A 12,515-nucleotide genomic window follows, 5' to 3' on the forward strand; every position below is an offset into this window, starting at 1 on the left:
ACGAAGCATTAGACATAAGATGGATGAGCTTGAGGCTCTTTTGGAAATTGGCAGATACGATATTGTGGGGATAACTGAGACGTGGCTTCAAGTGGGCAGGGCCTGGGAAATGAATATTCAAGGCCACACGTGCTATTGTAAGAAAGACTGACGGGCAGAGGGGATGGGGTGGCTTTGTTGGTAAGGGAGGATATTCAGTCCCTTGCGTGGGGGGACCTAGAGTCAGGGGATGTAGAGTCAGTGTGGATAGAGCTACGAAATACTAAGGGTAAAAAGACCCTCTTGGGAGTCATCTACAGGCCCCCAAACAGTAGTCTGGATGTCGGATGTAAGTTGAATCAGGAGCTGAAATTGGTCTGTGGTAAAGATGTTACTACAGTTGTTATGGGGGATTTTAACATGCAGGTAGACTGGGAGAATCAGGATGGTATTGGACCTCAAGAAAGAGACTTTGTGGAGTGCCTCAGAGATGGATTCTGAGAGCAGCTGGTGCTGGAGCCGAACAGGGAGAAGGCAATTCTGGATCTGGTATTGTGTAACGAACCAGAATTGGTCAGAGACCTCGAAGTGAAGGAGCCATTGGGAAGTAGTGACCATAATACAATAAGCTTCAATCCGCAATTTGGGAGGGAGAGGGTACAGTCGGAAGTGACAGTACTTCTGTTGAATAAAGGGAACTATGGAGCTATGAAGGAGGAGCTGGCCAAAGTTCAATGGTGCAATACCTTAGCAGGGATGACCATGGAGGAACAATGGCGGATATTTCTGTGTGTAATGCAGAAGTTGCAGGATCAGTTCATTCCTAAAAGGAAGAAAGATCCCAGGAGGAGGCATGGGTGGCTGTGGCTGACGAGGGAAGTTAAGAAACGTATAAAGTTAAAAGAGAAAAAGTATAATATAGCAAAGACAAGTGGGAAAACTGAGGACTGGGAAGCTTTTAAAGAGCAACAGAGGATTACTAAGAAGGAAATACGCAGAGGAAAAATGAAGTACGAAGGTAAACTGGCCAATAATATAAAGGAGGATAGTAAAAGCTTTTTCAAGTATGTGCAAGGCAAAAAAATGATTAGGACTAAAATTGGGCCCTTGAAGACAGAAATAGGGGAATATATTACAGGGAACAAAGAAATGGCAGAAGAATTAAATGGGTACTTCAGATCTGTGTTCACTGGGGAAGACACAAGCAATCTCCCTGAGGTAACAGTGACTGAAGGACCTGAACTTAAGGGAATCTATATTTGCCAGGATTTGGTGTTGGAGAGACTGTTAGGTCTGAAGGTTGATAAGTCCCCGGGGCCTGATGGTCTACATCCCAGGGTACTGAAGGAGGTGGCTCGAGAAATCGTGGATGCGTTGGTGATTATTTTCCAGAATTCGATAGATTCGGGGTCGATTCCTGAGGATTGGAGGGTGGCTAATGTTATACCAATTTTTAAGAAAGGTGGGAGAGAGAAAGCAGGAAATTATAGACCAGTTAGTCTGACCTCAGTGGTGGGAAAGATGCTGGAGTCTATTATAAAGGATGAAATTACGGCATACCTGGATAGTAGTAACAGGATAGGACAGAGTCAGCATGGATTGATGAAGGGGAAATCATGCTTGACTAATCTTCTTGAATTTTTTGAGGATGTAACTCTGAAGATGGACGAGGGAGATCCACTAGATGTAGTGTACCTGGACTTTCAGAAAGCTTTTGATAAAGTTCCACACAGGAGGTTAGTGAGTAAAATTAGGGCGCATGGTATTGGGGGCAAAGTACTAGATTGGATTGAAAATTGGTTGGCTGATAGGAAACAAAGGGTAGTGATAAACGGCTCCATTTTGGAATGGCAGGCAGTGACCAGTGGGGTACCGCAGGGATCCGTGCTGGCACCGCAGCTTTTTACATTATAGAAGATGGTATTAGCAATAACATTAGCAAATTTGCTGATGATACAAAGCTGGGTGGCAGGGTGGAATGTGATGAGGATGTTAGGAGATTACAGGGTGACCTGGACAAGTTAGGTGATTGGGCAGGTGCATAGCAGATGCAGTTTAATGTGGATAAATGTATGGTTATCCACTTCGGTGGCAAGAACAGGAAGGCTGATTACTACCTCAATGGAATCAATTTAGGTAAAGGGGCAGTACAGAGAGATCTGGGTGTTCTTGTACAGCAGTCAATGAAGGTTAGCATGCAGGTACAGCAGATAGTGAAGAAGGCTAATAGCATGCTGGGCTTCATAACAAGAGGGATTGAATATAGAAGCAAAGAGGTGCTTCTGCAGCTGTACAGGGCCCTGGTGAGACCACACCTGGAGTACTGTGTGCAGTTCTGGTCTCCAAATTTGAGGAAAGACATTCTGGCTATTGAGGGAGTGCAGCGTAGGTTCACGAGGTCAATTCCTGGAATGGCGGGATTACCTTACACTGAAAGACTGAAGCGACTGGGCTTGTATACCCTTCAGTTTAGAAGACTGAGAGGGGATATGATTGAGACATATAAGATTACTAAAGGATTAGACACTCTGGCAGCAGGAAATATGTTTCCACTGATGGGTGAGTGCCGAACCAAAGGACACAGCTTAAAAATACGGGGTAGACCATTTAGGACAGAGATGAGGAGAAACTTCTTCACCTAGAGAGTGGTGGCTGTGTGGAATGCTCTGCCCCAGAGGGCAGTGGAGGCCCAGTCTCTGGATTCATTTAAGAAAGAGTTGGATAGAGCTCTCAAAGATAGTGGAATCAAGGGTTATGGAGATAAGGCAGGAAGAGGATACTAATTAGGAATGATCAGCCATGATCATATTGAATGGTGGTGCAGGCTTGAAGGGCTGAATGGCCTACTCCTGCACCTATTGTCTATTGGTGACAGGGGAATTTACAGTGAGGCTGTTTATAGTGAGTGAGATAGTATACTCTTTGACCTGATCAAATGGATTTCAAATTGTACTTTTTATCTTTGCTTCTTTAGATGAATCATGCTTTGATTGCAATTCATAGAAAATAGAACATTACAGAATAGTATAGGCCCTTCAGCCCTCGATGCTGTGCCAACCTGTAAAGCCAATCTGAAGCCCATCAATCCTACACAATTCCATTATCATCCATATATTTTTCCAATGACCATTTAAATGCCTTAAAGTTGGCAAGTCTGCTACTGTTGTAGGCAGGGTGTTCCATGCCCCTACTACTGTCTGAGTAAAGAAACTACCTCTGACATCTGTTTCCCCTCAATTTAAAGCAATGTCCCTTCATGCTAGCCATCGCCATCCGAGGAAAAAGGCTCTCACTGTCCACCCCATCTAATCCTCTGATGATCTTATATATCTCTATTAAATCACCTCTTAGCCTTCTTCTTTTAAGTAAAAACAACCTCAAATCCCTCAGCCTTTCCTCATAAGACCTTCCCTCCGGACCAGGCAATATCCTGGCAAATCTCCTCTGCACCCTTTCCAATGCTTGCACATCCTTCTTATAATGTGGCGACCAGAACTGTACACAATACTCCAAGTGCAACCACACCAGAGTTTTGTACAGCTGCAACATAACCTCATGGCACCAAAACTCAATCCCTCTGCCAATAAATGTTCACACACAAGTGTCTTTTTAACAACCCCATCAACTTGGGTGGAAACATTCAGGGATCTAGGCACATGAACACCAAGATCTCTCCACTCATGCATACTACCAAGAATCTTACCACTAACCCATTACGCTGTACTCCTGTTACTCCTTCCAAGTGAATCACCTCACACTTTTCCACATTAAACTCCATTTGCCATCTCTCAGCTCAGCTCTGCAGCTTATCTATGTCCCTCTGTCATCTGCAACATCCTTCCACACTGTCCACAACTCCACTGACTTTAGTGTCATCCGCAAATTTACTAACCCAGCCTTCTGCACCCTTATCCAAGACTTTTATAAAAATAGCAAACAGCACTAGCCCCAAAAGATCCTTGCAATACACCACTAGTAACTGAACTCCAGGATGGACATTTCCCATCAACCACTCTCTGCCTTCTTTCAGCCAGCCAATTTCTGATCCAAACTGCTAAATCACCCTAAATCCTATGCCTCTGTATTTTCTGCAATGGCCTACCATGGGGAACCTTTTCAAATGCTTTATTGAAATCCATATATACCACACCAACCGCTTTACCCTCATCCACCTGTTTGGCCATCTTCTCAAAGGACCTTATAAGGTTTGTGAGGCACGATCTACCCTTCGCAAAACCATGTTGACTATCTCTAATCAAATTATTCCTTTCTAGTTGATTGTAAGTTCTATCTCTTATAATCCTTTCCAACACTTTACCCACATCTGAAGTAAGGCTCACTGCTCTATCATTGCCAGGGTTGTCTCTACTTCCCTTCTTGAACAAGGGGGCAACATATGCTATCCTCCAGTCTTCTGGCACTATTTCTGTAGACAATGATGTTATAAAGATCAAAGTCAAAGGCTCTGAAATCTTCTCTCAAACTTCCCAGAGACTCCTGGAGTAAATCCCATCCATCCAGGGTACTTAACTATTTTCACACTTTCCAGAATTGCTAACACCTCCTCCTTATGAACCTCAATCCCATCTAGTCGAATAGCCTGTATCTCAGTTTGCTCCTCAACAACATTGTGTTTTTCCTAAGTGATTACTGATGAAAAATATTCATTTAGTGCCTCTCCTATCTCTTCAGACTCCACGCACAACTTCCCACTACTGTCCGTGACTGACCTAACATAGCAAAAGAAAGCTTTTGGGTTTTCCTTGATTCTATCTGCCAAAGACTTTTTATGTTGCTTCCTGGCTCTTCTTAGCTCTCTCTTTAGGTCCTTCCTGGCTAACTTGTAACTCTCAAGCACTCTAACTGAGTCTTCACGTCTCATCTTTACATAAGCTTCCTTCTTCCTCTTGACGTGAGATTCAACTTCTTTAGTAAACCACGATTCTCCTCACTTGACAACTTCCTCCCTGCCTGACAGGTGCATACTTAGCAAGGACTCACAGTAGCTATTCCTTGAACAAGCTCCACATTTCAATTGTGCCCATCCCCTGAAGTTTCCTGCCCTATTCTCTGCATCACATCATAATTGCCTTTCCCCAGCAATAACTCTTGCCCTGCAGTATTTACCTAACCCTTTCCATCACAAAAGTAAATGTAACTGAACTGTGGTCCCTATCACCAAAGTGCTCATCTACCTCCAAATCTAACACTTAGCCTGGTTCATTACCTGGTACCAAATTCAATGTGGCCTTGCCTCTTGTTGACCTACCTGCATATTTTGTCAGGAAACCATCATCACATTGGACAAAAACTGACCCATCTAATGTACTCGAACTATAGCGTTTCCAGTCAATATTTGGAACGTTAAAGACCCCCATAAGAACAACCCTATTACTTTCACTCTTATCTTGAATCATCTTTGCAATCCTTTCCTCTACATCTCTGGAATTTTTGAAAACCTTTAAAAACCTCCCAACAAGGTGACCTTTCCTTTCCTGTTTCTAACCTCAACCCATGCTTTCTCAGCAGATGAGTTCTCATCATATATCCTTTCTGCCACCGTAATATTGTGCTTGACTAACAATGCCACACCCCTGCCTTTTACCATCTTATCTGTTCTTAACGAAACGTTTAAATACCGGAACCTGCAACAATCAATCCTGTCCCTATTCTATCTATGTCTCTGAAATGGCCACAACATTGAAGTGCCAGGTATCAACCCATGCTGCAAACCCACCCACCTTATTCTGGTTGCTCCTGGTGTTAAAGTAGACACACTTCAAACTACCTTCCTGCCTGCCGGTAATCTCCTGTGACCTTGAAACCTTATTCATAACCTCACTACTCTCAACCGCTTGTATTCTGGAGCTACAATTCAGGTTCACATCCTGCTGCTGAATTAGTTTAAACCCTCCTGAAGAGCAGTAGCAAATGTCTCCCCAGGATATTGGTACTCCTCTGGTTCAGATGGAGACTATCCCATTTGTAGAGGTCCCACCTTCCCCAGAATGAGCCCCAATTATCCAGATATTTGAATCCCTTGCACCTGCACCATCCCTGTAGCCAAATGTTAAACTAGTCTCGCTCCCTATTCATCACCTCTCTAGCATATGGCATGGGCAACAATCCAAAGGTAACAACTCTGTTTGTCCTAGCTCTTAGCTTCCATCCTAGCTCCCTGAATTCCCATCCCTTTTCCTACCTGTGTCGTTGGTGCCTATGTGGACCACAACTTGGGATGCTCCCCCTTAAGGACCCGAAAGCATGATCTGAGACATCACAGGTCCTGGCACCTGGGAGGCACACACCAACCGTGAGTCAGTCTTGTTCCCTCAGAATCTCCTATCTGTCCCCCTATATATGGAGTCCCCAAAAAGTAATGCTTTAGTCCTCCCCCCCTTCCTTTCTGAGAAACAGGGACAGACTCTGTGCCAGAGACCTGTAACCACATGGCTTCCCCTGGTAAGTCTTCCTTCCCCCAACAGTATCAAAAACGGTGTACTTGTTGTTGAGGGGAATGGCCACAGGGGATTCCTGCATTGTCTGCCTGTTCCCTTTCCATCCCCTGTCTGTAACCCTTTGGAGTTGGAGTTCAGTGCACTTCCCAGGTGAAGTCAGTGGGACACCAGTAGTGACATGTACCTCCCACATTCTATACATAGGTTTCCTCCAGTGTGGAAACAGGCCCTTCGGCCCAACAAGTCCACACCAACCCTCCGAAGAGTAACCTACCCAGACTCATTTCCCTACATTTACCCCTGACTAATGCACCTAACACTATGGACAATTTAGCTTGGCCAATTCACCTGACCTTGGAGGAAACCAGAGCACCCGGAGGAAACCCATGCAGACACAGGGAGAATGTGTAAACTCCACACAGACAGTCACCTGAGACAGGAATTGAACATATAGAACATAGAACATAGAAGGATACAGCGCAGTACAGGCCCTTCGGCCCTCGATGTTGCGCCGACCGAATCCTACCTAACCTATACTAGCCCAATAACTTCCAAATGCCTATCCAATGCCCGCTTAAATGACCATAAAGAAGGAGAGTTCACCACTGATACGGGCAGGGCATTCCATGAACTCACAACCCGCTGTGTGAAGAATCTACCCCTAACATCTGTCCTATACCTACCACCCCTTAATTTAAAGCTATGTCCCCTAGTAACACCTGACTCCATTAGCGGTAAAAAGGGAACCCAGGTCCCTGACATGATGAGGCAGCAGTGCTAACCACTGAGCCACCATGCTGCCCTCGGCAAAGCATATAATTGTCCTCACATCCATTCCCACTGAATTCTCAAAGAGACAATTGAAAAAGAAACCAGTAACCTTATCAAATCCACGCACAGGGCCTTTTATTTTATTAGAGCATGAGGATGAGTGGGAGACACTGCCCTAAGTAGTATTTCGGGTAAAGCAACTGCCCAAATATATTACCTCACTCACTCAGCCGTCCCATGTCCACTCCTGCTCAATGTGCACTCCGCCTATTTACAAGATAAGATTTTAAAGGATCAATTTACCTTCCCAGCAGTCCCCTGGACCTTACTCTTTCTACTCTCGCTGCTGCAAAAAAAAAGTCAAAAATGAAAGCGTGACTGATCAGCCACGATCATATTGAATGGCAGAATAGGCTCAAGGGTCTGAGTAGCTTACTCTGCTCCCAGTTTGTACATTTGTAGATATATTGAACAAAAGAAAAACACCTAGGATTCAGTCCTATCATCAGCTTGTGACATCAACACATTTGTTCCCCACAGGTGAGCCAGTGTGTATTAATTTAGATTAAGATTGGATTGTGGTTGTACCATTGGACAGCAAAGATTTCGGAGCCATGACTGATGGGACTAAAGTAAACACATGAATGTTCCTTGGTTATAGACATGACAGAATAAGAAGCCTTGGCTACTGGTTGATCCTATGGTCACATCAATTTTAATGCTACAATTTTATTAAATTCAAATTTATCAACAATGGAGCACAAGAAAGCTCAGATAACATCAAATTACTGCAGATGCTGGAATCTGAAATCAAAAGAGAAAATGCTGGAAAATCTCAGCAGGTCTGGCAGCATCTGTAAGGAGAGAAAACAGCTGACGTTTCGAGTCTAACTGACCCTTTGTCAAAGGGTCTATCCAACTTTTTCTTAAATGAATCCAGAGACTGGGCCTCCACTGTCCTCTGGGGCAGAGCATTCCACACAGCCACCACTCTCTGAGTGAAGAAGTTTCTCCACATCTCTGTCCTAAATGGTCTACCCCGTATTTTTAAGCTGTGTCCTCTGGTTCAGGACTCACCCATCACCCTGCCTCCAGAGTGTCCAATCCTTTAGTAATCTTATACGTCTCAATCAGATTCCCTTTCAGTCTTCTAAACTCAAGGGTATACAAGCCCAGTCGCTCCAGTCTTTCAGCATAAGGTAGTCCCACTATTCCAGGAATTGACCTCGTGAACCTACATTGCACTCCCTCAATAGCCAGAATGTCTTTCCTCAAATTTGGAGACCAGAACTGCACACAATATTCCAGGTGTGGTCTCACCAGGGCCCTGTACAGCTGCAAAAGAACCTCTTTGCTTCTATACTCAATCCCTCTTGTTATGAAGCCCAGCATGCTATTAGCCTTCTTCACTATCTGCTGTACCTGCATGCTTACCTTCATTGACTGGTGTACAAGAACACCCAGATCTCTTTGTACTGCCCCTTTACCTAAATTGATTCCATTTAGGAAGTAATCTGCCTTCCTGTTCTTGCCACCAAAGTGGATAACCATACATTTATCCACATTAAACTGCATCTGCCATGCATCTGACCACTCACCTAACCTGTCCAGGTCACCCTGTAATCTCCTAACATCCTCCTCACATTTCACCCTGCCACCCAGCTTTGTATCATCAGCAAATTTGTTAATGTTATTAATGTTATTATTAATATCATCCTCGAAACGTCAGCTCTTTTCTCTCCTTACAGATGCTGCCAGACCTGCTGAGATTTTTCCAGCACAGCTCAGGTAATGCTGTGGCGACTATTTGTGACAGAATCAGATATTGAGCTCCACAGTAATAGAATTTGTGTCAATATTTCTGTTGAGTTTTCTCTGCTTGATGCAAAACGCAGCAGCTAGAATGAGTGTAGGAAGGCATAGTAATCTCACTGTACACATGTAAAGTTGCAATTTCCTCCATTTTTCCATGTGAACAGAGTCCAAAAATGTGCTGACCTGAACCAGATGTGCACCAAGAACCTGTCATTACTTTTCGCACCCAGTTTATTTCAGACAGATGGGAAAGGGGAGCAGGAAGTCCGAGTGGTTGAAGACTTGATTGATAACTATGTGTCAGTGTTTGATGTAAGTAACTGCATTTCAACCATATCATTGATACTATTAATGCTGCATCTGATAACATAGTGTCACAAGGTAAAAGTGAGGACTGCAGATGGTGGTGATCAAAGTCAAGATTAGAGTGGTGCTGGAAAAGCGCAGCAGGTCAGGCAACATCCGAGGAGCAAGAAAATCAGTGTTTTGGGCAGGAATCCTTCATCAGGAATGAGGCAGGGAGCCTCTGGGGCGGAGAGATAAATGGGAAGGGGGTGGGACTGGGGAGAAGGTAGCTAAGAGTACAATAGGTGGATGGAGGTGGAGATAAAGATGATAGGTCAGAGAGGAGGGTGGAACGGATAGGTGGGAAGGAAGATTGGCAGGTAGGGCAGGTCATGAGGATAGTGCTGAGCTGGCAGGTAGGAACTGGGTTAAGGTGGGGGGAGGGGAAATGAGGAAACTGGTGAAGTTCACATTGATGCCCTGAGGTTGAAGTGTTCCGAAGCAGAAGATGAGGTGTTCTTCCTCCAGGCGTTGGGTGGTGAGGGACTGGTGGTGCAGGAGGCCCAGGACCTGCATATCCTTGGCAGAGTGAGAGGGAGAGTTGAAATGTTGGCATGGTGGGGTTGATTTGTGCGGTTGTCCTGGAGATGTTCCCTGAAACACTCTGCGAGAAGGCATCCAGTCTCCCCGTGTAAAGGAAACTGGATTGGGAGCAATGGATACAATAAATGACATTGGTGGATATACAGGTGAAACATTGATGGATGTGAAAGGCTCCTTGAGGGTCTTGGATGGAGGTGAGGGGGGAGGTGGGTCCCTCTGTGACTACCTGGTCAAGTCCACGCTCCCCAACAACCCACCCTCCCCTCCTGGCACCTTGCCCTTCCACCGCAAAAATTGCAAAACCTGTGCCCACATCTCCCCCCTCACCTCCATCCAAGGCCCTAAAGGAGCTTTTCACATCCATCAATGTTTGACCTGCACATCTACCAATATCACTTATTGTATCCGTTGCTCCCGATCCAGTCTCCTTTACATTGGGTAGACTGGATGCCTTCTTGCAGAGCGCTTCAGGGAACATCTCCAGGACACCTGTACCAATCAACCCCACTGCCCCATGGCCCAACATTTCAACTCTCCCTCCCACTCTGCCGAGGACATGCAGGTTCTGGGCCTCCTGCACCACCAATCCCTCACTACCCAACGCCTGGAGGAAGAACGCCACATCTTCTGCCTCGAAACACTTCAATCTCAGGGCATCAATGTGGACTTCACTAGTTTCCTCATTTCCCCTGCCCCCACCTTAACCCAGTTCCAATCTGCGAGATCAGCACTATCCTCATGGCCTGTCTTACATGCCAATCTTCCTTCCCACCTATCCGCTCCACCCTCCTCTCCGACCTATCACCTTCATCTCCACCTCCATCCACCTATTGTACTCTTGGCTACCTCTCCCCAGCCCCACTCCCCCTCCCATTTATTCTCTACCCCAGAGGCTCCCTGCCTCATTCCTGATGAAGGACTTTTGCCCAAATTGTCGACTTTCCTGCTCCTCGGATGCTGCCTGACCTGCTATGCTTTTCCAGCACCACTCTGATCTAGTCACTGATGTCACAAGGTGTCCAGAGTCAAATGCTTAAGTATACAAGACATTCCAATAAATTCCTAAAGAAACGGAACTCTTAGATAACTCAAACTTTGGAAGATTTGGTGTATCACCTCAGTTCATTATGTAAGAAATGCTGAAACTTTTGCAGAATGGCCAACTCAAGAGAAAAGTATATTGCAGATGGCAGGACCCTAAGGAGCACTGATATGCGGAGGAATGTTAGAGTGGTTAAAATAGTAAACAAGGCATATGGCATGTTTGTCTTCATCGGTCCAGGGCATTGAGTATAAATGTTATGTTACAGCTGTGTAAGACTTTAGTTAGGCCACACTTGAAAAACTGGGTGCAGTTCTGGTCATCACACTGTAGGAAGAATGTGGAGGCTTTCAATAGGGTGCAAAAGAGGTTTACAGCTGCAAATGTGTTGCTGGTCAAAGCACAGCAGGCCAGGCAGCATCTCAGGAATAGAGAATTCGACGTTTCGAGCATAAGCCCCTGATGAAGGGCTTATGCTCGAAACGTCGAACTCTCTATTCCTGAGATGCTGCCTGGCCTGCTGTGCTTTGACCAGCAACACATTTGCAGCTGTGATCTCCAGCATCTGCAGACCTCATTTTTTACTTATGCAAAAGAGGTTTAGACTATTATTCATAGGAGCAGAAATTAGGCCATTCAGCCCATCAAATCTGCTCCACCACTAGGTCATGGCTGATAAGTTTCTCAACCTTATTAAATTCCCTACAGTGTGGAAACACACCCTTCAACCCAACAAGTTCACACCGACAGTCTGAAGAGTAACCTACCCAGACTTATTTCCCTACATTTTCCACTTGCTAATGCACCTAACACTATGGGCAACGTAGCATGGCCAATTCACCTGACCAGCACATCTTTTGGATTGTGAGAAGAAACGGGAACACCTGGAGGAAACCCACACAGACACGGGGAGAACGTGCAAACTCCACACAGACAGTTGCCCAAGGCAGGAATTGAACCTGGGTCCCTGGCACTGTGAGGCAGCTGTGCTAACCACCGTGCCACCCCACCACTCCTTCCACTTTCTCCCTGTAACCTTTTGATCCTCTTGACAATCAAGAACCTATCTATCCCCATTTTAAATATACTCAATGACCTGGCCTCAACAGCCTTCTGTGGCAATGAATTACATAGATTCACCACTCTCTGGCAGAAGAAGTTTCTCCTCATCTCTATTCTAAAGGGTCTTCACTTTACTCAAAGGCTGTGCCCTTGGGTTCTAGTCTCTCCTATTAATGGAGACATCTCCCTAGCATCCACTCTATCCAGGCCATTCAGTATTCTGTAAATCTCAATTAGATCCCTCATTATCCTTCTAAATTCCATTGAGTATAGATCCTGAGTCTCCAAACATTACCCATATGTGAAGCCTTTCATTCCTAGAATGATTCTCATGAACCTCCTCTGGACCCACTCCAGGGACAGTATACCCTTCCTGAGGTATGGGATCCAAATTTCTCACAATACTCCAAATGTGGTCTGACCGAAGCCTTATAAAGCCTCTGAAGTATATCCCTGCTTTTATATTCTATATTCTCTCAAAATAAATGCCAGCATTGTCT

General features: G+C 45.1%; 1 protein-coding gene across 2 annotated transcripts in view; it reads left to right on the plus strand.

The window, feature by feature from the left end:
* The window catches only part of arap3 (ArfGAP with RhoGAP domain, ankyrin repeat and PH domain 3), a 344,677-nt gene that overhangs the window by 263,942 nt on the left and 68,220 nt on the right, over positions 1 to 12,515 (plus strand). For both annotated transcript variants that reach the window (XM_060837460.1, XM_060837459.1), the window contains exon 20: positions 9,188 to 9,335. In XM_060837460.1, the coding sequence (XP_060693443.1) occupies positions 9,188 to 9,335 (148 nt within the window). The remainder of the gene's footprint in view (positions 1 to 9,187; positions 9,336 to 12,515) is intronic.

This window comes from Hemiscyllium ocellatum, chromosome 16, assembly GCF_020745735.1.
Source record: "Hemiscyllium ocellatum isolate sHemOce1 chromosome 16, sHemOce1.pat.X.cur, whole genome shotgun sequence".
NCBI lineage: Eukaryota > Metazoa > Chordata > Chondrichthyes > Orectolobiformes > Hemiscylliidae > Hemiscyllium > Hemiscyllium ocellatum.